Raw genomic sequence first — 24,709 nt, forward strand, 5'->3', positions numbered from 1 at the left:
GCTAGGGCTGCAAACTGCTCGTACATCACATTGAATATGTATCTGCAAAAAGCAAAATGCCAAAAGAAAACCAAAGCAAGGGGGAGAGGGAAGAGAGACCGTGACAGTGGCCAGCCAGGTGTAACTTCAGCAAATGAAAAGCTGATTTTATTAGAAATATTAAATGTATGTACAAGAGGTCTTGTTCTCTGATTTGTAAGAGCTACAACCAGGAAGTGTTGGCTAAGATATAATTACCAGGAATGCTAACTTGTTGTACCTTAGAACAAAAAGATCTTTACAGTGGAAGTCATGAACTTTAACACGAGCAAAATCCGAAACAGCTGGAAAGGTCACTCAAAAACAACTTGGAGGGGATAGTCTACCAAAGAATCTATATAACCTAATTGTGGACGGGATTAGCCATAAGACCATCCTATGTAACTAGTCATTTCTTGAACGTACTGTTTGCTTTTGTTATTGGTATACTGAACAGGACTATACAAAAAAGGCAGCTTCAAACTATCATATTCAAGTCCGAGAGATCGTCCATTGGAATTTCAAGGCCACCCATAAAGTCATCATGATCTTGTAATCCATCATCATCAATATTCAACCATGAACCAAGATCCTGACCTTGGTCATCACCAACACCGAGTACATCCATTCCAGGTAGCTGCAGATTGGACAAATCAATAGGCTCGTGATCATCCAATCCACCCAAGCCGAACTCATCCTTTTCCTTTGTATTGCTAGTTGCAGGCATTTCATTAGACTTTGGAGCAGAAGATAATGCTGGTTTTGGTTGCTCTGATAACTTCCCAAGGAGGCCATTCACAGAAACTGAATTCTGAGTTGCTTTCTGCTTAGGCTTTGTTTTGGATTTTCTATCACCCTTAGCACTGGATGATGCTGGCCTGCCAACTTTTGTAGTTCCATTTCTGGATAGTACCTCCCTGCTGTGCCCCTTTCCATCTCTATCTCTCTCGCTCCTCTTTCCTTTGGCACTGCTTGTCACAGAACTTCCAATGCCTGGAGCACTAGAAATACCAGGAGTACCACCAACATCATCAAGGGACAATTCCCTCTTCTTCACTCTGTTTGACCAGAGGTCTTCCTTCCCACTAGTTAGCTCAGATGAATGATTTAAAGCAGGAAGCATATCTGATGAATGGAGGTCATGATTATCCATATTCTGACTAAACTGAGATGGACTCTGTTGTGAACCCATGGAAGCTGCAGAAAGTAAAACAAATAAATTAAAACATAAAAATTCAGAGTTTGTCGAGATGGGCTAGAAGATAAACAAGATAAGTTGACATAGCATCTTAGATATAGATGGTAAATAGAGTCTCAAAGTTACTAGAATGTAAGCTAAAATAGTGATGCTGAACACAGTTGTGTTAGAAGAAAGAAGAGTAGATCAAAGCATTTATTCCAAGAAAGTAACGAAAAAGACACCTACCTGTTCTTGCTTCCACGGAAAGGGAAGAAACATGAGGTTTTAAAGATTCAGCAAGGAACATATCCTTGAATAAAGGATCACTGAAGCAGCTCTTGCCAGTTTCTTCAAATTGATGGCATCGCTCCAATGTTCGTTTGACAAATCCCAATGCAGCTTGCTTGGCCATTTTGTTGCTTGTATTTTTCCCACCAGAGGGACTAGGACCCCAACTAGCCTGTCAATCAACTGTTTGTCAGCTTACTCACCCATCTGACCTAGTTATACAATAGTAAAAGCAAAGCATTTTGTGGCGAGTTTTACAAAACAGTAAGGGTAAGGGTTTTAGTTGCAGAGTCTCTTTTCTTGCAAGTAATTACACGAATATCCTATCCTCCTTAACCGCCATAACTGACATTTGGAAGCCCAGTGCATGGGCCAACCTTTTATTCACATCTGACTCTACAAGTAAATGAAAGGCTTGATATTTTCTTCTAAAACAAGATAATGAGGCATTTAGACAAAGTGTGAATTTTGGTTTTACTGCTAAAGACCAAAAATATGTAAAATATACCACGTCAGAGTTAAAATAATAGGCCAAAGATTTCTTGAGAATACACTTTTCAACAGGTGCATAACTAAAATAGCATGCAGAAATTTCATTCAAAAAATGAAAGCATATTATATACACAAATAGTATTGAATGTTAAGAAGATTACCATGTACTTCTCATAAGCCATCACAACAAGTTTATCTAGAGCACGTTGCTCAAAATCCCTGTTAAACAGAAGTTTATATTTCCGGTCAGAAGAATGAAGGCAAAATAAGTTAGTATAAGCAAATAATTAGGCTATCAGTGACGATGCAACTACTTTTCTTGAAGTTCTTTATCCGCTGAGGCAGCTCTGAACAATCCATCTAGCAAGCTTTTCTTCTTTGAAATCTGTGAAATACAAGAAAATAGAAATAAAAATGAATTACATCGATTAAAAAATGAAGGGCGTCAAACCTTGAATATAATCTATAAATTGAAGGTTTCCATCTCTTTGACTGATCCATATACTTATATAATATATAAAATCAAACATTGTAAAATATCACAACATAACAAATAATAGTTACGGGGTAAAAGGATTTCAATAAATAATGAAGTATAACTTGACTGTAGCATCAATCAGTACCTGTCCTTGGTAAAGCTCCTCCAACCTAGTAATATCTTCCAATATTCCTTCATTGTCTGATTGCAACATATCAGGCTTGAAAAACAAATTTAAAATCAGTACCAGAGTAACATAGATTCAACAACAAAGGCCAAAGTATCTATTGGTTGCAAAAATAACAAAGAACAATATAGTTTCAATCTTCTGGATTGGACATTTAGACTCACCACAGGTACCGGGGCAATTCCAATGCTTTTAAGCTCCAAGAGAATCTTATCATTTATATCCAAACTATCATATTGCATTTCTGAACAGGTGAAGCTAGACATTGATGCTTTATCGTGGATAAAACCATTTACAGATTTACCAAATCTTGAATTCAACCCAGTTGGAGGAATACTGACTATATCACTTTCAGTTACATCATGTTCTGGCTTGTCTATAATCCTATAACCATTAGAAGCAGAATGACAAGCAAACTGAAAATTTGTTCCTGACTGGTAATCCAAATCACTCAATTCTGATTGCCCATCAGGGTCAAATTCAGGATCAAATGCATCAAACTTGAATTGTTCACTTCCACCACTACACTCCTCCTCCGAGATTAAAGCAGCTATAAGCCTATGACACAGAGGAATCATATTATGATCTCCCTTAGATAGTTGCAACTGTTCTGTAATAATTCCAGCATTCCATTGAGCATCAGATCCAGAATCTCTTTCACAGGCTGTCAACCCATATCCATTAACAATGGTTTCACAACCATCTAAACGAATGGGAGTTGGCATCAGCACGCTTGATTCCAGATTTACCTGAAGGCAAGTAAATTATCAATAAATGTTTAAATAATCTATTCCTATTCCAGGTATGTCAAATTTTCAAAACAATTTCTTTTTTCTTTAACCATCAATAAAAAATATAGTTTATAAAACAATATTGCAATTTAAAAAATCTATATACATCAAAATAAAACTGAATTGATACACAAAACAATCATAACACAACCAAACATAATTAGCATTTGTAGTTTAAAACAAAAGTTCTAAAGCTGAAAGAAACCTGTTGCTTGAAATCATGGTTATCAGATAAATATTTGAATCATGAATCTCCAATCTAACTTTAAATATATCATATAGAAGATATATAGTATTTACGAAAAAAATTTAAACTAGAAGTATATAAAACAACTTAACTACGAGATATACAAAACAAAATCATTAGATACACCTAAGCTATTAAATAACTAGGAGATATCCGTCAACTTCTTTTCACTTGACAATTTAAACTAGGATGACTTTTCATATATTCATGAGAATTGGTAAAAGAAAAGTAAAAATAAAAGAAAAAATTGCAAACCATTGTATCATGTTATTCATATTGAAGATCTGAAATTGCACATATTCATTCATGCATTGTAAGATAAAGTCATTTATTTAATATTATTCTTACGATACAAATTGGCAAGTAGCCAATTTATAAGATTCTGGTAACTATGCTAGAAGTTACCATAGTAAAAAAAAGTTGTATTCATTGGTCTTTGGATAAACATCTCCACAAAGACAAGGTAATACAAAATGAGTTTCCTTCAAAAGCTAAAATCAACCTGCACACTTATAGAAACTCTTATCTTATCCAAGAGCTAAGACGTATAAGTTGATATTTAGCTTATGGAAAAGCTCGATGCTTTTTACCTTCTTTTTTTTGACAAGTGGTAATGGAAATATTTATTCAAATAACATTTATAGATGTGGAAAAATTAAAAACAATCCTCCCATGGTACTCAACTATGAGCCGAATCAGCAAATTACAGTAAGCATTTTCAGATTCTGGCTTGGCTTAACCTAAACAACAAAACAGTAATTGCAGCTAGCGAATATAGTTATTATTGGAAAGTCTGAAATCGCCTGCCTCAATTCTTAGAGTGTGGCTTATATATCTGTTGGACAACTTGGCTTTAGTGTCAATTGGTTTTAAAATAAAATTTGGCATGGTATCAAGGTCTATAGCTAATCTTGGTAAATTGCTTATTCTAATAGGATCGCATGTTCCTGCAGGCACCTGTGAAGGGGAGTATTGGGAAGTTCCACATCGTCTGCCTTAATTCTTGAAGTGCGACTTATATATTTATTGGATAACTTCACTTATTGTCAATTGGTTTTAAGATGAAATATGACAGTTATGAAATGACCTCAGATGCATACGGAACTGATCAGTGTCAACATTTGATATTTCTCAGTAATAATACTGATGAATTCTATAGGCATCATTGCCTACAATAGAACTAATAAAAAGATCTAACAAAATAAAATAAACCTGCAAGTCTTCACCAATAGCACACAGGTATGGTCTCGTGATTAATAAGTACTATTGCTGAAAATGTACTCTTTTCTGAAATTTTAAGCTAAAAGAGTTAGCATTACCACAAATCCAACACAGAAGAAAAGGTTTAAATTAAAAAACTTGGTCCCTACAATCTGAATCATTTTTTGTTTTCATCCCTACATGAATAATCTTCACATATTGATCACTACATTAAAAATTTCCCAAAATGTGTCTAATGTAAGGACCAAAATATAGTTATTTTTTATATGTTAAGACCAAAATGAACTAAGGAATTTTAAAATTTCATGTTCTAACTAAACCAGAAACATTGTCAACTGACAAGCATAGGAACCAAATCTAACACCGATTTATCAACAATAGTGATGTCTACAAAATTTTGAATGTTGATCACTGTTAATAATGTCCATTAAATGTGTGTCTAGTGTAAGGGGAAAATATAGCTTTCTTTCATTTCATTTAAAGACAAAATGAACTAATGAAGAGTAAAATGTCTCGTGTATGAACTAAAACAGAAAACATTGTCAGCTGAGAAATATAGGGACCAACTCTAACACCGTTGTAGCATCAATGAAAAATAAGAACTGATACACATGCAATGATTTCATGTAAGGACAGAAATATAGAGTTTTTTCATGTGGGAGTTAAACAAAAAAGGTGTCACTAGGAACCAACTACTTAATTTCACACAAAAAAACTCATTGTAATCGTTGAGAAGGTAAACATTACCTTTTGCTTCCAGTAAGCAACATCCTCCTCGGTTATCAAACTGAAGAAAGGTTCCATCTGCCTCCAGAAGGGGCTGGAAAAAGTATGAGCTGCAGTAATAAGAAAATATAAAAAAACTCCATCAGGGAGAAATTTTTAGGCTGCAAATATATAGATAGTATTCAGTAAGATTCATACCAGAGTTGATAAGACCCTTTACAGCAGCCAGGAGCTCTTCATGTCCATCTTCTGACCCAACTAAACAAAATAAACAAAAAGTGAATAACAATATACTTGTACTGCAGTTAAAAATTTAGTTCATTAATCTTTTCTAGAAGAATGAACTAGTACCAAAAAAATCTGCGGCTGCATTAATAGCAGGCTTTTGACGTGCATAGGCCTTGCGATCAGAAAGTTTCCTGGATGGTGGCCGACCTGCCTTGCTGCAAGGATTTCATCAAGTCAGACTTTAATCCATCTGCCCAAACAAATTGTCAAACAACTTAAACAAAGTGCTTAGATAGAAGGATGTGAACCTTTCATTCTTATCAGATCCCAGTCTTGCACTTCTAAGTTGTTTTGCAGTTCCAATATTCCCAAGCTTCTCAGATGTCATTGGCATCAGTGACCTTGTGGCAGTAAGACTGCGTCCGGTCCTCCCTTGCCTCCTAACACCATCTCCATGTTCTTCGGAAACAAGCTTATTCTTTCTTGTTGGTAATACCAAGTTAGACACCTTTTGAACGTTTTGTCCAGATTTCTGATCTATCTCTTCCGGCTTCCTACCCTTTTCTTTTGGTTTAGTGTCAGCCACCCCTGACTCTTCACTTTCAGATAAGGCAGCTGAAGTTGAAGGATCAGCTTTTAATTTAATTTGCTGGGAAGAACTGCCAGCCAAGCGTCTGGAAAATCCTAACCCCAGATCATTACCAGCCACATCAGATGCAGTATCCAAAGCTGGAGCTTCATCATTATTTGAAACAATAGACATGAAATTTGTTCTTCTAGCAGTGCGAGAGCTCTTTTGAGGCCTCTGCCAGGGTACAACAGGTGGGGAAGATGATCGTGCTGAAGCCACACGCTTACGATTGTTACCAGCAGCAGGTGGCTTTGTAGCACAGTGAGAGAGTTCCCAATCGTTAGGAACAGCTGCTCTATGAACAACTGGTGACAACTTGGGGGCAACTCCAGAACCAGACCGTGGAGCCCGAACAGCAGTGTTCATTTTTGCACTAGTAGTAGGACTGGCTGAATTAAACTCATCACGTGCAGTTGCCCTGGGCATCCATATAACATAATACTGTATCAATCATCAATTACATAAAAAATATCACACAGACGAAGAGACATTTGAACTATGATGAGTTCAACAACCACACCAAACCAAAAGAAATAAGTAGACAATGAGAAAGCAACATGCACTAAAATTGTCCAATTCTTTTTCCTAAAAGCAAAAAAGCATATAAAGAAGTATGGGATCCACGGCTTGTGTTTACTTGTTTACAGCTCTGAAATTCACTCTTTCCTTGTCCGAACCAACAGGGCGACCTCGCCTATCATTGACAGGGGAATTGTTATCTTGGTTGTTTCTGGGGGTAGAGGCTCGTATGCCCAACCCAGTTTGTTGAGAGATACCATCTGACTTTCCAGCCCCAACAGTTCCATTAGAAACTCCTGGCCTGTAAGAAATAGTGAAATTATTATATTTATAGACTAGGTTTAAGCACTATAATCAGTTGGAATTGGCTAGAGAAATAAATTAATTATAAACATAAATTGCTATATGTTATCTTCCATCAGAGATTTTAAAGCCACGATCCTTAAATCAATAAAATCCTTCACAACTGTATTCTCTTTCTTAGACAAAAATCATTTCACCATTAATATTCTGAGGAGAGAACTCCAAAACAGTTATTGTCTATAATTTATTTTCATTCTCCATTTAAAGCATATAGCAGCAAACAGGAGGCTGCAATTCATGGAACTGGGCAATTTATACCATTATCATGTAGTTGGTTAAAGAGGAAATAGAATCATTAAATTTTCTAAGAACGTCTCAACATCGTTGTTTATATAGATTCTCTATTTGGATATAACATTTTTTTATATTTTCACTCTCTTTTCCTCCTTTTTAAAGGAGGTTTTCATTATCCTCAATCCTCCCACATCCTGTGCCAACTTTACCTTTTTTCCATTAAAACATCTTTTTAATATTATGATATATTATAATTAAAATTAAATATGATAACACAACAAATTCATACCTGAAAGAATGAGAATCATTACTCAATTTCGACCGAGAATCAGTAACAAGTCTTTGTTGCATTCCCTGTTTAGTTTCTTGGAAGGTGTTAACAGGTTTAGTCAATGTTGTACTTGGAGAACCATCTAGTTTGATGCAGGAACGCTTCTTCTTCATTTTTGACTTTTCCCAACCATCACCAACAATAGGTAAGGTTCGTTCTTCACTCTGAACTACACCATTGTTGGTAATCCGTGACTTTTCCTTGTCTCTGTCAACTGTGCCCGATGGCCTGACAAGAGAATTAGTCCGCACATCCATCTGAAATTTATCAAAACAAGTCAGTCTTGCTCAAAAGGTTTTTTTTAGTGCCATACTAATCTGAAAGGTTACTCTATATAAAAGAAAGAACAAAATTTCAAATCTGAGCGTACAACAGTTTTGTCTCACAATAACCTAAAAACTGAAAAAGTAAAATATTCTATATTTCACTCATTTTAAAGAAAAAAAAATGAGAAGGCATAAGCAAACATAAGCTGTCGGAAACCTAGTTACAAACTTCAGGCAGAACACAAAATGTACACAGTAAATCTGTATATATTTTATTTAAAACAACATAATTCTAGACATAAAGTGATATCCACAAAAATGTCACTGGAGAAATGTTCTGGCAGGCATATTTAAACAAAAGCGGTTTCAAAGTAAATCACAGTTAAGAAAAAATGCAACAAAATAAAAAATATACAATCTGGGACATGTATAACATTATTTGTGACTGCATTATTTATTTTAAATTTCCAAACAGTAAGAAAATGATTATGCGAATATAGGAAGAATTAAAAGAAGAGTGAAATTGAGCATGTTAACATTTGCAAACTAGCATGGGAAAATCACCGAAGACACATACCCTTACATCAACCATAGAAGTTCGAGTGCGCTTGTTTGGAACAACATTTTTGGTTCGTTCTTCTGACTTTTGCTGCTCAAGTTCAAATCCACCTGTCACAGAATGACCTTGAACACCACCCTTACCCATACCTGACCCCAAGACAGGCCGATCACTTGACATGGCATTAGAACGGTCATTAGAGAAACTTTCAGCGCGAGATCTTTTCTTTAAAGTTATAGTCGGGAAAACTTCATGAAATACTGATAAAGCCTCGCTAAACATTTTCACACGTTCCCTGTTGAATAATGCATATAATGCAATGTTATAAGCTTAATTACACACATCTAACTTCAATGCAAGCAACAAAACCTACAAAGAACTACCTTGCCCTCATTGCATTTGCACCCAAAACATCCTTGAGCCGTTTCATGTCTTCTGGTACTGGTGATGGCAGTAGCTTGCCTTTTGAAGAACTGGATGGAGATTCATCGGGTGAAATTCCAAGAGCAGCATTAACATGTCGCTTATATTCCACTTGACGATTAGACTTATGTTCTAGTGTTAACAACTTTGGATCAAAATGCACATAATTGAAGAAGTTCTCCACATCCCCATGTGTTGCTGGAGAACTACTTCTTAACATGTTAGGAAGAGAAGACAGAATTGGATTTTCCATGCTTTCCCGAAAGCTACCTGATCTATCTAATGAAGCAGCTATGTGGGATCCACGTTGCCCAGGGTACAATGGTCTATCTGGGCTACTGGAAGATGGATCAAACTTGCTAGATGTTGCCATTGCCCTAGTTCCCATACATCCTTTGAGTCAAAAATACAGAACAGAGAGTGGTGCATGACAAAGATGCAGCACAATGGCACATAAAGGGCAAATCTAAATAACAAGAGAACAATTGGCCAAAGCACCTGAAAGGTCAAAATAATCACAGAAAAGTTAAATTCTTCTTTGGTGGAGATATGTGACATTTATGTACACCCCAATTCATCAGAGGTATTTGGAATAGCAAATAAGCACTCATACTCAAGAACAACACAAACACGTATGACCAAAAGAAAATCAACACAAATGTCAAAAATTGATATACATAAAAAAACTACCAGTGCCAGCACTCTAATGAAAAGCTACTTTAAATGGATACTCTAAAAAAATCATTGCTACCAATCTACTAGACAAATCTCATAGAAAGAGGATTAAATTGCATCGTATATTTGACAGAATCTACTCTTTATAAGACTGGGTCCTCATCCTTATATCACTAATTAATCATTTCTCCATACAGCATGCTATTTCAACAAATAAAAACAAATTAGAAAGCATGTTTATTGGTGGATTCATTAAAGAAAAATATTTAAAAAAATATAATATTTCTATGCTTTTGAAAAGAAAAAAAATAAGTCGTTTTAGTGATTTCTTTAGGAGAAATAATTACTTCAGGGAAAAAAACACTTAAAAAACTATGGTATAGAATCACTTTATTTAGGCATAAACAAACACATCATAAATCTCAAAAATAAAATCTCCCTTTATTTTAATAATATACATACACCACAACAACATGTTCTAGCAGTGCTTGAATCTTCTAAATAAATTTAACTCTCAAAGTTACAGTAGGAGCAAGACTACAGGTTAAAAAATTGAGTAAAAAAAGGTTTGTACAGTCAGGTGTCTTCTGATGCTGCAAATTATTGAACAAAGAAATCTTACTATGAAGTGTATGTTTGTCTTTCGGTTCAGTTGACCTGAACATGGATCCAACACACTACCTCATTCTCAGTTTACGTATCAGAAAGTGGGAAACTATTTCCGTTCAACTTAGTTGTAGCGGATTTCCAAACAAACCCTGACACACTCCCATTCAATAATGGGGTAAAATTATCCATATGTGCAAGTGTAAGAATTTTTCCAACTCCACAACAGTCAACATTGATTCTGACCATAGAACATACTACCAAGCTCTAAATATGCTAGTCAGACTGCACGTACTTTACCGAGCATCATGATCATATTAAAAAATATTTAACTTTATAGAAATAAATGTTTAATTGGCATCATGGTGAATCTATAATGTTACAATAAATGCTATGAAGATTTGTTAACAATACCCTACACGCGTAAACCACTAGCCACAACAATTTATGCTGACTAGACTTCAAACACCAATCTAAGCAATTAATTAGACTGTTTTTATCCTACTCACAAGACAAGACAGAATGTCAATCTTTACAAATAATCGACATAGTTTCCGAATAAAACAGTTTCAAGTCCCACCCTCCGAATGTGCCAAGCAGAAGCAAAGATGAGACAAACACTTTAGTTTACAATTTTCCTTCCTATACTCTTGCCCATCTTCTCTCGCTCTTAAGTATACTTCCCCAGTTCAATGCACTACCTATCTATAAGCAATGGCGGCGCATTAAAATTTACCATGTTACTTTTGAATATATGACAAAAACACAATGCAATAAAAAAGGCAATTTTGGCCAATTAATATCCCCAGTGGTATACTGTTTCAAAATAGAAAACAACAGACAAAAAAAATATGCATGAATCAACAAGATAACTCGCGTTGCCTATGCTGGAGCAAGTCCATTCAAGCAGATACCCCTTCTGTAGTTTTCCCGTGTTGCCTCCATCTAAATTTGGTCGAGAGCACGATTTTAATTTCAATTATCTTTTCAAGCAAGATGACGAAACCCTAGGGTTGAATTAACGGAAAACGACAAAAGGAGAATAACGAACTACCTTGGTTTTGCAGTAAAAGCATTACGAATTGCACAAAAGGAAAACCCTAGAAGTTGAATCAGGAGAATTGAAAAGAAGAAGAAAAAAAATAGAGCGAAATTCAAATTTGAAGACCTTGAATGTGGCAACGAGGAGAGAGTGGAATTGGCGATTGAAGGAATCGAAGAGAGGTTGGAATTAGGAGGATTTGAGTTGCCCGACGCTGAGTTGGAGCTCCAAATTCGTACGAGGCGAAGCCATGGAGTCCGGTGTTTTGATCATGATCGCCAACAATTGGACCGACATCAAATTACCCTTTTCCCCATCTTTTCTCCTTTTCCCAAACTAGGATCTTCGTTAAATTAAGGGCATTTTTGGAATACCACTCTTTAACACCGTATAACTGGCAATGTGTTACAATACATGTGCCATGATTATTATGGCATCATGTAAATTATTGTAATCAGCCAAGCCATATTACAATTAGTTAAGATTCACCTCTTTTTTATTCCAAAACAAAATCACCTCTTTTTCTGCCCACAATAATAATAAATTAAAATATTAAAAGTGGATATGATAATACATTGCCTAATACTCTTCAAAATTATCTTTTTATATATTCTTTGTTTTTATGTATTTTTTTTCTAAATTATTACAAGTATAGAAGTAATAAATCAAATATATAATTATTATTAAATGTTTTATAATAAGAAATATGAGTATATATATATAGTAATGTCTTCATATCTGATTATATTATATTGTTTCGAGATTTTCTTGTTATTTATTGAAATACTTTTTTAAATTTTGTAATTTGTATTGATTATTTGCAGACCAAAAGATAGTTGACTGTTTTTTTCATGAATGATGAATATTATGCATGGTCTTTTTATACCTTTAAAAGTACATTGAAGAGTTTAATTTTAAAAATTAAAACTTTTCTACTGCTATTTTCTCTCCATTTATTAACTAACTAAAGATAATTTGAACAAAAATTATAATTACAAACAAATTTAATGTTACTAATTAAGTAGTCGTTTTTTAAGAAGTGTGATTCAATTAAGTGTCTTATATTTAAGAAGGGATAAGTATATACATGTTATTTCTTAATCTAACTAATTTCGCAATATAGGATTATATATTAGACTAATGTGATAAGATAAACACTCAAATAAAGTGATCGTATATTTTTTTATTAATAAAATAAGTCTATTTGTGTGATATTGTTTAAATTTTAGTAATGATTTAAAATGTTAGTCCTGAATATGTAATTGTAGATCATTTTTGAGGAAGAAATTAAAAGAAATTAAAGTAGAATAAAAACATCATACGTAAATTTCCGTCACATCAAGGATTTAACTCTTCTAGAAGGGGACACTAAAAAAACAGAGGGCAATGATAGTGGACGATTGTAATAATGATTAGTTTTATATTTTGCTAAATATGTATTTAATCTTACAATAATTTTGAACTGCATATTTCATAATTAATTACTATTATTGCATTTTTGTATCTTTCGCTGAGTTTTACAATTTAATAAAGTCATTATCAATCTCCTTTCTTAAAGTTTCTTAGTTTAATCTTTAAATTGTATTGTTGGGTTGGTCTTCTTTTGCACACTTCTTTAAAAAAAATTACTTTGTATCATAATTTTATCTCACAGGTTAAATACAAGGTCAATTTTGTTTATATACATTGAACAATTTTGACATGACGAGGGTTTTTTAAATTCTACTAAAATAATTGTATTCACTCCATAAGTTAATTTATATTGGTGTTTTTTTGAGTTTTTTTATTATATAATACATTTATATGTTTAGAATACTTCAGATAATTCTTTAAACTAATTGTCTTTTAACAGTTATCAATCTTTTCTCTAGTTTTAAAATATGACTTTCTTTATTGTTTCGATTTAATTATTGTATGAGAGTCTATCGAGTCGGTAACATGTCAAATGTCGAGACCTTGGTAAAATATAGAAAGTTTATTTTCAATAAAAAATTGTCATTATTTATTATAATTGAATAAGGAAGTTCATACTAATAAATGATGTTTATCCATACGAGCTTTTGAGTAATTATTTTGATAAGGGGTTTAGCTTCAAACAATTTTGTAAAGTAATACCACATTGAGAAAAAATTGACTTTACTATTGAGAAAAAAATGACTTTACTTTTTAGCTAGTAGAAATGGTTCAATGATATTGACCCTCCACATTACGAAGGTTTATGTTGATACAATGCAACTTTTTGAGTGTCAAATGCACGATATTAGTTTTTTTTAACAATTTAAACACTTATTGACAAAATTGGCGTAATCTTTTTTTGCAAAGTTAGCAAACAATATTTGTCTTTGAGCACTTGAGAAGTCATTATTGGTCATCCAGAATGTAGATTTCTTATCTCCTCGTGTAAAATTCCAAAATATATTCAAATTGTTAAGGAATTATGCACTTAGGTAACGGTACCAAATACATCATTTTTAGAGTTTATTCTCAACAAAAACAAACACATGGAATTTTCTTCTTAAAGACTTTCTCAACTTTTAAGCCATCAATAAGGGTGTCTCATGAGATGCACACATGATAAGGTTTGCGAAACTAGGTTCATTGTTTATTATTGAACCTTCTTATATTTTAAGTGCGAGAGATGGTAGTGTTTTTTGGATTAATGTTCAATTTTGTCCCTTTTTATTGGTGCTGGCAAGTTTAGTTAAGAGATCGGTTTAAGCATTCTTTTAATTGCAATGTTGATCATCCAATGGTAGTATTTTATTAGTAATGGGTATTGGACTTATATTCTCCCATTCAAATGTCTCATTGTTAGTTAGGAGTCATTTGACATAATTGTTTTGTCATACCAATATCATTTGCTTAAAGGAGGTCATTGATAGGTGTCTTATGCTAGGGCTAATTGTTAAACATTTGGATAATTCTTAGTGAGAGTGTGAGAAACATTTATATTCTTTATTTAGTGAAGTGATTTTTTTATGAAGTTATTTTATATTCTTTCATAGAGATTTAACTTTCTTAGAACAGTATCCCTTGTTTTGTAGTTAATAGATGATAAAATTGGATTTCTTAATCTATGAGGAAAATTGAGAAAGTAATAATCAAATTTTTACTTGATAAAACATTTAAGTATTAACTTAAAAGTATTAATTCAAGAGAAAACTAAATCTAGTTAAAGCTTTATGTAATGAACTTTAAATTTTTATTTTGAGTTTTCTCTATAATTATTTTTTTCTTTCATTTTTATTTAATTTTCTTGTTTGTCCATTTTATATTTGGAATGATGCATCCATTTTTGTTCCTATTTTGTGTTTTGTATGATATTTATTAATTTAGTTCTTAGCATACGTTGTCCTAGATAACATGCCAGGTGTCTTTCTTTAACAATAGAGTTTATATATATATATATATATATATATATATATATATAATTATTTTTATTTATAATTAAAATATGTGTTTTTTAAATATTGTCCTAAGTTTAAAACTTGTTTGATAATTAAAATTTAAACTTTTCAGATCTATAGATATTAAATATTTGTTTAGTTCATGGTTAAACATCACATGGAACTTTTATTTTGTAATAATAATTTTTTAAATGTATAATATAATAATTAAACAAAATTTAATATATATATATAATGATTATTTCTGATGAGTTTAAAAATTGATAATTAAAATGTTAAATTTTTATAAAATAATAATTTGAAATTATTTTAAAAATAATAATTAAACTGTTAAATTTTATAAAATAATAATTTCAGATACTTTTAAATAATAATTAAATCATTTTTACTATATATATATATATAAGACTGATCATTAAAATTGTAAATCTATATACAAATAAAATACCTGGTGATTTATTTTGTTTGATATTTTATAAAGAAATTTAGTATTTGATATTTTTATGTATTAATTTTATCAATTTATCAATTCCTATATTGAGTTTCATATTCACTTCACTAAAAAATATTATATCGTGTGTGGTTATGATTGATATTAAACATATACCAAAATCCAATCTTTTGAAAATAAAATAAAAATATTTAGAAAACCAGTAAAATGATTTATACCTCAAAAATTATATGACCCTAATTTTTTTTACCTAATGCATTTCTTATAATTAAACAAAAATTTAATTTCAACGACATATTTTAGTTTTTTTTTTAATTTTCTTAATGAACTAGATTAGTCTTCTACTTTATTTAAATGGTTTTTTCTATGCCATTATTATTTGGTTACGACCTAAACTTACACGGACATTGATACGACACGGACACGGACACAAAAATATGTATAATATATAAAATGTAGGACACGAAGACACGAATCTATATATTAAATAGTTATGAATTATATAAATTGACAATAAAGATTTATGTGTACAAGTATGTTTCACTTTTTTTTTAAAGCAGAGAAATATTTGTCATCACTGTTCAAAAAGATTTGTTCCTTATTTTTGTAATCATACTAAAATTTCATACAATAAGTTTGAGTTTTTAGAAAATTAATGTGTTTCTACTTTTTAAAATTATATTAGAATCATGTTAGAATTGTCAGAAATTCAACAAATATTTGTTGAGTTTGACATTTTACCGATACATGTCTTACAAGTGTTTTTCGAGTGTTGTCTCCGATACATGTGTCTGACACGGATACGCCATTTAGAAAAAGTGTTCAAGTCTCGTAGCTTGCGATGAATATTATGCACTTTGTAATTATTTTTGGTTTTATTTCTAATTAGACATAGCATAATAATTAATTTAATTTAATAAATATAAAAATTAAAATTAAATATAGCGTAATAATTAGTTTAATTTAATAAAAGACAACAATGTCAATAACACATTTACATTCAAAATATTTACATACAATAATATGATTTTTTTTTTGTTTTAAAAAATTAGAATAAATTTTAATTTTTAAGATTTTTTTTTAAGTTACCTGTTCAAACCAGTTACCTGTTTTTTCTCTTCATAAAATTGTAAAGTTTTTTAAATTAATAAAAAATCTATCCTATCACTCACTTTCTATGTGCGTGTGTGTATATATATATATATATATATATATAAAACTCCACTAATTACTGTTTTACAAGAAAAATTGAAAAAGCTTTTAATGTCAATAGTTAATAATTGATTTATTACGACTCTATTTTAAAATATCTTATCATTATTTCAATTTACTAAAATTTATGTTTTTTTTATATTAAAAGAGATAGTTGTAAAGAAAATAAATAAAGAGAAAGTAGGTAAGATGTGAAATTGTTGGGATTAAAAGAAAGAAAAGGTAAAAAGTTGATAGATGTGAATGATATAATATAATAATTTTTCTGTATATGTTTAAAAATTAGTTTGTGAAATAATTTTAAAAAATAATTTGATAAAAGAATAAAATTTAAAATATAAATTAGAGTGAATATAAATTTTAAATTAAAATAAAAAACAATTATCAAATGTTAGTAAATAGAAAATTTATATTTTAAAATATAAATATATTAAAATAAATTAATTTATAAAATATAAGTATAAATTAATTCTTTATTATTTTAATTAATTATTATATTATTTTATGTTAATATATATTAATAAAAGAAAAAAAATGATCTTATTTTAATTTATTTATTATTTTAATTGTTATTTTTTTAAGTAAAAAATATGAATTAATAAAATATTGAATTAATTTAATGATTTATTTATTATAATATAAACAAATGATGAAAATATAATACATGAATACAGAAATAACAAACTTAATGAATTATGTGAAAACTGATGCAAATTGCAAATCACCTTTTACAACAAGAATTTTTTTTCATTCAAAACAATTTCGTTTTCTGCATTTATATTTTTGTTTTGTTTTTTTCACCTTTCTTCATTTAATATATTTATCTGCGTAATCAGTTGATATAAGAGTTAAAAATAATCAGAATTATCATGTCAATGTCAATTTCAATTTTTTTTTACATTTTTAATTTAATTTAATTTACCATTTTCAGTAATATCTTTATAAAATATATACAAATTACAAGGACAATAAACTCCTACAACATTTTGTCCTCCTGTACTCTGCAACTTCTTCCAATGTAGTTTATTTTTATTTTTTTCCACTGATAAAAAGTATCTCAGAATCATTTAGTATTATTGAGAAAAGTAGCTGAAAATTAAAAAGTTAATTGAAACCTAATAATTAGAAGTTGAAAATTACTAACTTGGTTTATTTATTTTATCTGTTTAATATAAAATAATGAAAATATTAATTAATATTTGAATTTACTATAATTTATTTGATAAAATACATTTTAAGATACTATGACTAATAATTTATTTTTTAAAATCCTGTAGTTTTTATTTGAGAAATATTTTAGCAAAATGAACTCACTCATTGGTTATGCACTTAGGCAATAGAATCTAGGACACAATCCTAAATTTAGAAAAGTGAAACCAAAGCAGTCACAATGAGTCAAACCACACATGTTGCATGTCGTTGACATTTTGTTATCACTAACAACTCCCTATGTTCAATCACTGTAAATGATATTAAGAAAGGTTTTAATATTTCATTTTCATGGAAGTTTTGTGTAAGGGAGAAAATGGATATAAAGAAAAATGTATAATACAAATAAAAATAAAAATATTTTCAGTATATAATTTAATTAGTAAATTAATTACTTATCTTCTAAATGGCTTGAGATTGTGTGAGGAAATATTGTTTCACCTAATAACATATAATTGAATATGCCTATATGTCATTTTATAATTTGTTATTAGTATTTATATTAAAACACCAATCCCTTTCACGTGAGTTATTGAAAAATAAAGATAAAAAATTGTGTTTATAAATCTATTTTTAACATTATTTAAATCTAATCACAAAATTCTACAAGCTCTGCATATTATGGTTTTATTAAAAGATGTTAATTTTTTTCTTTAAATCTAATTTCAATTATTACAAATTTTGTAATAAACTCTTACCTTTATAAATTTCGAAGCCAAAAAACATTTCAACTTCATTTTAAAAATATTATTTATATCTATATTTGAATTTTAAAAAATATTTTATTTTCCATTTTTTCATTTCATACATTAATTATTTCATGATTAATTATTTTTTAAAACTAATTTATACTATTTTTTCTTAATTTATTTATTAATTATATATACTATAAAATTTTCACTTTTTTTAATATTTTTTTACTAACTTTTTTTCTAAAAAAAGGCTTAACTTTCTATTTTTTTTCCAATCCAAAGTAAAAGATGAGTGTAAGATTTGCCATGTTCATGTGTGATGACATTTTTCTTTGCTCACTTGATCACTAAATGTACGGTAATGATTACTTGATCATAAACAACTTTACAAACATTTATCATAAAAACTTCCACACACATATATATATATATATATAATTGTTTGTTTTCTAAAAGTTTTGGATTTTAATGGTTGTCAATTATAGGAAGTTAGTGAAATTAATCTTTATTTCTTAGATGATAATAAAAGTTATTTTCATATTGAAAAATTATAATAAACATAATAAATTGTAATAATCATAAATTGTCAAAGTGAAAGTTCGTGATGACTAATTTTATATTCACCCAGGTCCACATTACATTATTCTGAAATGTGGATTTTAATTTAAAAAAATGGAGAAAAAGCTCATGAATGATTTTATATTTAAGTTTAACACTTAAAAAACAGGTTATAACGTGTGTTAGTTTTGCAGATCGACAGCATGTGATGATGAGAAGATTTAGTAATTAGTAATTGATTAGGAAAAAAGATATTGACTAAGCTTCCTGTGAGTTCAGTGACATAATTCTATAACTATTATGCCTAGTTTTGGATAATTAAGGGAGACAAAAAGCACAGAAAGATGCTGTATAGTATAAATAAATTATGCCAATAAAAATTCTCTTTTTACCAAAATTTCAAATATTTTTAGTAGAGCTATTAATGAGGTAGAATCTGTTACTAACTTAATGTGAATAAGTTATAGAAAAAAAAAATGAAAAATGACTTCAATAGTAATAAAAAAGAACACAAATTTAATAGAGGTCCACTTATAGGTTTGACTTTCATAAGAAAATGAATTGATGTCAGTACTTATGTTTCAAATGTTTTATTATCCTTATTTTTATATTAAATGATGTAATCATATTTATGTCTTATATTAATGTAGTAGTTAAATAATACAATAGATATATTAATGGATAATGAATTGTTAGGTAATATATAAGTGATGTTGGCTTTAGGTTTTATCTTTTTCTCATACGTTGACTTCTTATTTATCAGTATAAGAAATATAAGAAAGTGAGAGGCATAAAGAGAGATAATGTGTGACAACAAAAAATAAGTGTATGAATATTATTAAAATCATACAATAAAACAACCTTGTTCCTTTTGATACGGCAATAAGTAGATCCGATGGAAAAAGAAAAGACATATCCAAAAGATTAAAGAACATAGAAACCAGAGGGGAAAATTTTTCAATGTTTGGCTACAACTTCTCTATGATTCTCCGTATCCAAAAAGTCTCTCTTTTTCTCCTCCCAACAAACAAAAGAGAGGTATTCCACTTCCCTAAGACTGGGTTGACGCAAACATGTGACAGAAAAAATGTTTTATGATTTGAAAACCGGAACATGTGAAGGAAACATCTTAAGTCTTCAATGTGAAAAGAGTGAAAGTGGTTGTGGGTTGGATTGCAGGGGCGTGAAGCAGAGAAGAGGAAAAGAATTATAAGGCTTAAACAGACAAATTAACTACCCAACTGCCACCATTTTATAGGAGTTAGTGACGGTTAAAATTCCACTGAGACACCAGCAGCGTTAAAGTTACAGAAGAAAAAACATAAACAAAATATTCTGTAACTAGAAGCTTGGGAGCTAGACACGTGGACCTTTGTCCTACACGTGTTTTTTTTTTCCAGAGTGATTAATAGAGAACAAAAAACGCGATACTCTTCTCCGAGTACGAACGATACGACCGCGTAGATAGAAGTCAAAACTGACAAAACAGAAGCACACTAATCATATTTGTAGGTTTCAGAGATAATATTTTAGGGTCAAACTTTGTGGGACAAGATGAACAAAATTAAATTACATCACTGTCCAGAGAGTCACAGCCCAGTATCTCGTACTTCCACCTCACAATTATTTATGGGCAAATTCTCCTCGAACATGCTAATTTGAATTTGTATTTGATTTATTTTTAATAAAATATTTATATAAAATGATAAAAAGAATCTTAAATAAAAGATGATGCAAATAAATGATGTTTATAGAATTTTTTCCATAATATATTTTTAGATTTAGATTTTCGAAATATATTTTTAAATTTTGAAAAATATTTTTTGAGATGCTTTTCCATATTTTTTTAAATATATTTTTTATATTTCGAATTTATTTTTTCAAAATTGAATTTTTGATTTTTGAATGATATTTTTTAAATTTCAGATTTTATATCTGAAATAAAAGATAATTTTAAATTTTTTGAAAAGTGTCAGGTTTAAATTGGTATGGTGCACATAAGAATTTGCTGGATGCAAAATATTATTGTTTTATTTTGTAATTTAAACAAATTATTAAAATTTAGTATGTGTGGTTAGAATCAAGAGAATTATTCTCTCCTTTTTTTGGTTGGTCTATTTTATTTTTTTTGGAATGGTCTTAGTTTTTCATTCTCTTATTTCTTTGTTTTTTTGAATTCCAAGTTCCGATGATACTTACAAAATGCACTCCAATGCTTAAGTGAAATTTCGGTGTTTGACATTAATGTCATTAATACTGAATGATGTATCTTATTCTTGAAATTTACTTATGAACTCTTTATTATTGAACCAGATTAAGATTTTAGATAATGATTAATGATCATTAGCTTATTAGTTGTAGCTCTTTTTAAGTATAATGAATTCACAACTGAGACTTCTAGCTGTTGTACGTTGTACGGATCTACCATTACAAGTGCTAAGTTTCTATTATTTTAAATTTTAATTTTCTGGATTTGTATCTCTTCTCTTAACCTCTTTTCTCTGCTGATCTATTGGTAGTTTCTCTTTTTCTTTCTTTATCTATTATTATTTGTATTTTTTATGTGGGTTTGGGTTTGTTTGTTGGCTGTGTGTAATTTTCCAGTTGAAGGGGTTTTATTGTGTTTCCCGTAGTGGTGGTGCGGTATGTGATTGGTGGGAGACTGGTGTTGTGGTGAGGTGTTCTGAGTTTGGGTTTTTGTGCTCTCCCAATGCACTGTATTTCGTTTAAAGAAAGGATAAAGAATATAAATCCTAAGTTAACATTTAGTAAAATCAAATAAGAAAAGAAAAAAAGTTTTTTTAATGTAGAACTAGAAACATAATAAAAAGAAGCCGCGGTTTCAGAGTGACGTTAATTTGAGGAGTTTTAAAAATCTGTACTACTAAGAAACTCGAGTCCCAGCCCGTTGTTTCAACCAGAAGCCATCAAATAAGAACAAGAAAATCAAAATAAATTTCATTCCTTTTTCAACTGGGCAAAAGATATCTATCTATACAACAATCTTATTATAATTATTGGCTAATAATGATTAAGGAAAATATAGCCAAAAGAATGCTTGACAAAATGAGAAAACAAGTATAAGACATGATTATGAGAGCCATGGGTGAGATTTGATCCATGTCTAAAAAAAGTTGGTGCCGGCGCGGCCATGGTGCAACAAATAATGCGCTATCTGATCCCTGGCCTGCTCTGCAGCATTAGAGCGAATGCCGTTCTCCGCCACCATTTCATCATCAAAGATCTCAAATTTCCAGTCGGGATCAATTTCCTCATTCCTCATCTCACAGATATTATGCAGAACACAGCAAGCACCAAGAAGCACGGGCAAGTCCTCCAGCTTCACTTCGGTTCTCTTCTGCAAGCAAGACCACCTCCCTTTCAGTCTCGCAAATGCCTCCTTGGCAATTCCCTGAATCTCTCCCACCTTCTGATTAAACGCGTGCTGAGTCCAAGTAAGGTTCTGGTGCGTGTAGGGTACCAAAACACCCTCCATCAAAGGGTGCCCCGAATTTCCCACCACCCACACGTCCTTCAAGCTTCCCCTACTCGCTCTCTGGTACAACGCGCTCTTCTCCAAGACCTGATCGTCCGAGAGAGAACCGGGCCACCCGATGCACACGTCGTTGAAAACCCCTTTAGGATCAACCACGCCTTGAACCGTTATCGAGTAACACGTCTTCTGGTTCCGCTCGGTGTGGCGCTTGTTGAAGTAAGCGTTCACGTTCGACTTGGGTGCAATGATGGGAATGTGAGTGGTGTACATTGACCCTCCCACGTGCGGGATTCCGGAGAGAGACTCAAACTCTTCTTTTACGCCTTTCATCTCGGATTCGTTCGGCCAGTGAAGGAACTTCGGCATCAGGACGGTTTTGATGGCGGCGCAGACCTCCAGGACGAGCTTGTGGCAAGTGGAGATTCCCAGACCGAAGCGCTTGGACACCTCGCGGAGCGGGTCGCCGGTGGCCAGCCGCCAGATGCACACCGCCACGCGCTGCCGCACCGGGATGGCGTCGCGGAGCATGGTGTTCTTTTTGGTGACGGCGGAGTCCAGATGCTGGCAGATGACGTCGAAGGTGGCCTTGCTCATTCGGAAGCACCGCCTGAATTCGTTCTCCGGGAAGTCCGGGCTGTTGCAGCGCTCCCACCAGTCCTTGGACCTGTCCTTGACCCACAGGCGGCGCTGCTGCGGCGGCGTGGAAGAGGTGGCAGTGTCGATATCTTCTGGACCACGGCGAGGTCTTTTAGTCGGAGACGAGTCGAAGTCTAATTGGAATTGTTTAGAATCCATAAGGGGTTGTTGATGTTGTTTGTTGTTGTTGTGAACGAGGGAATTGAAGAGGTCGTTGAATGCAGTGTCGTTTAAGTCGTATTGGGAACGCTTCCTGGGGTTGGCGGTGAAATTGGGAATGAGGGTGGAATTGGGATCCATGTTGGTTGTGTCGGAGAGGAAGAAGGAAGAATAGTCTTCGAGGGTAAGGAATGAAGGGGAACCAATTTCCATGTGAAATGAAGAAAGGTATGAAAAGAGTGTGTGAACGGTGAAGAATTTGGGAAAGAGAGAGAAGAGTTGTGGGTTTTATAGTTGGTGGAATGAAGGAAGGGAAAGAGAAAGAAGCGTAGGCGTGTGCACAAATGGGAACGCGCTACCTTTGACCCTGACCATCACTAATCACTGCTGTACTATATTGTTTTTTTGTTTTCGTGAAGTCAAGGGAAAACGTGAGGATTTTGTTCAACGCGCTCCCAGATGAAAAACGTTCCAATTATGTGGAAATTTGCCAGAAGTTTCCTTCAACATTCCTATGCTCGAATCTTGTTTGGGATTAGACAAGGTTTAAGCCGAAAACCGAATAGGGAAAATTCACATCTTTCTCGCCCCATTTTTACTCTCACGCTAGTTTTTCTCTGCCCCTTTCAATCTTACCAATTAAGAAAAATACATTAAATAAAATACAAAACTTTTAAACAAAGTACACAAATTTATAGTAATCACCACTGCTTTATAACCTTTTCCGTAACTTGTTTCGAGGTCCCACCAATAAAGCCAATTATTAGTGTACTATTTAATAAGGAACTTAATTAATACGCTTGAATTAAAACTTGTACAAAATATCTAAAAGAAATTGAATACTTTTTTAATTTCTTTGAATATAAGTCAAAGTATTCGTGATTTAGCATAGTATTAAATGATAATGTTCATAGTGTATGTTTCAATACTTAAGTTAATAACTACACAAACGACGAAATGAGAAAGAAAACGAAAATCAATAATAGGAATGTGACTGTCTCAGAACTCACACGGTTTGGTTGGTAACCGTCCATTAGCTTTCACGTACACCAATTACTACTAAATCCTTATTATATCTTTATGTTTTTAATGCATCAAATTTAAATATGAACAATTTATAATAATTGTTCACGTATTATAAATTTTTTTTTATGTAAATTAAACAACAACAAAATACAATATGACAGGAGAAAATTTATTTTTACGATGAAGCAAGAAATTTTATTGATAGAGCATTTATATTTGGACTCCATATTTTAACTATTCTCAAATTTTGTTTAAACTGAAAATATTTTTAAATTCGAGAATAAAAAAATAATTTAATTTTTATGTTTAAAAGAAAAAACATTATGATATCAATTATTCATAAACGTTACAATTAAAA

At 31.4% G+C, this 24,709-nt stretch overlaps 2 protein-coding genes across 2 annotated transcripts; both read right to left on the reverse strand.

The window, feature by feature from the left end:
- Positions 1–121: 121 nt before the first annotated feature.
- On the reverse strand, positions 122–11,812 carry LOC137807204 (serine/arginine repetitive matrix protein). The gene is made up of 15 exons (XM_068607703.1): positions 11,632–11,812; positions 9,143–9,680; positions 8,778–9,054; positions 7,893–8,191; positions 7,125–7,307; positions 6,165–6,905; positions 5,980–6,071; positions 5,827–5,886; positions 5,650–5,738; positions 2,808–3,392; positions 2,602–2,676; positions 2,293–2,363; positions 2,140–2,197; positions 1,445–1,658; positions 122–1,215 (listed from the first exon to the last, which is right to left on the reverse strand). The coding sequence occupies exons 2-15, from the start codon at positions 9,568–9,570 to the stop codon at positions 497–499; spliced, it is 3,891 nt and encodes a 1,296-aa protein (XP_068463804.1). The 5' UTR covers positions 9,571–9,680; positions 11,632–11,812; the 3' UTR covers positions 122–496.
- A 10,154-nt stretch (positions 11,813–21,966) lies between these two features.
- On the reverse strand, positions 21,967–23,593 carry LOC137807208 (protein ALP1-like). Its single transcript, XM_068607707.2, is given in 3 exon segments — positions 21,967–22,784; positions 22,787–22,827; positions 22,829–23,593. Coding segments are annotated over 3 exon segments (1,377 nt in total). The 5' UTR covers positions 23,539–23,593; the 3' UTR covers positions 21,967–22,158.
- Between the last annotated feature and the right edge of the window lie 1,116 nt (positions 23,594–24,709).

This window comes from Phaseolus vulgaris, chromosome 3 (genome assembly GCF_051622355.1).
Source record: "Phaseolus vulgaris cultivar YP4 chromosome 3, ASM5162235v1, whole genome shotgun sequence".
Lineage (NCBI taxonomy): Eukaryota > Viridiplantae > Streptophyta > Magnoliopsida > Fabales > Fabaceae > Phaseolus > Phaseolus vulgaris.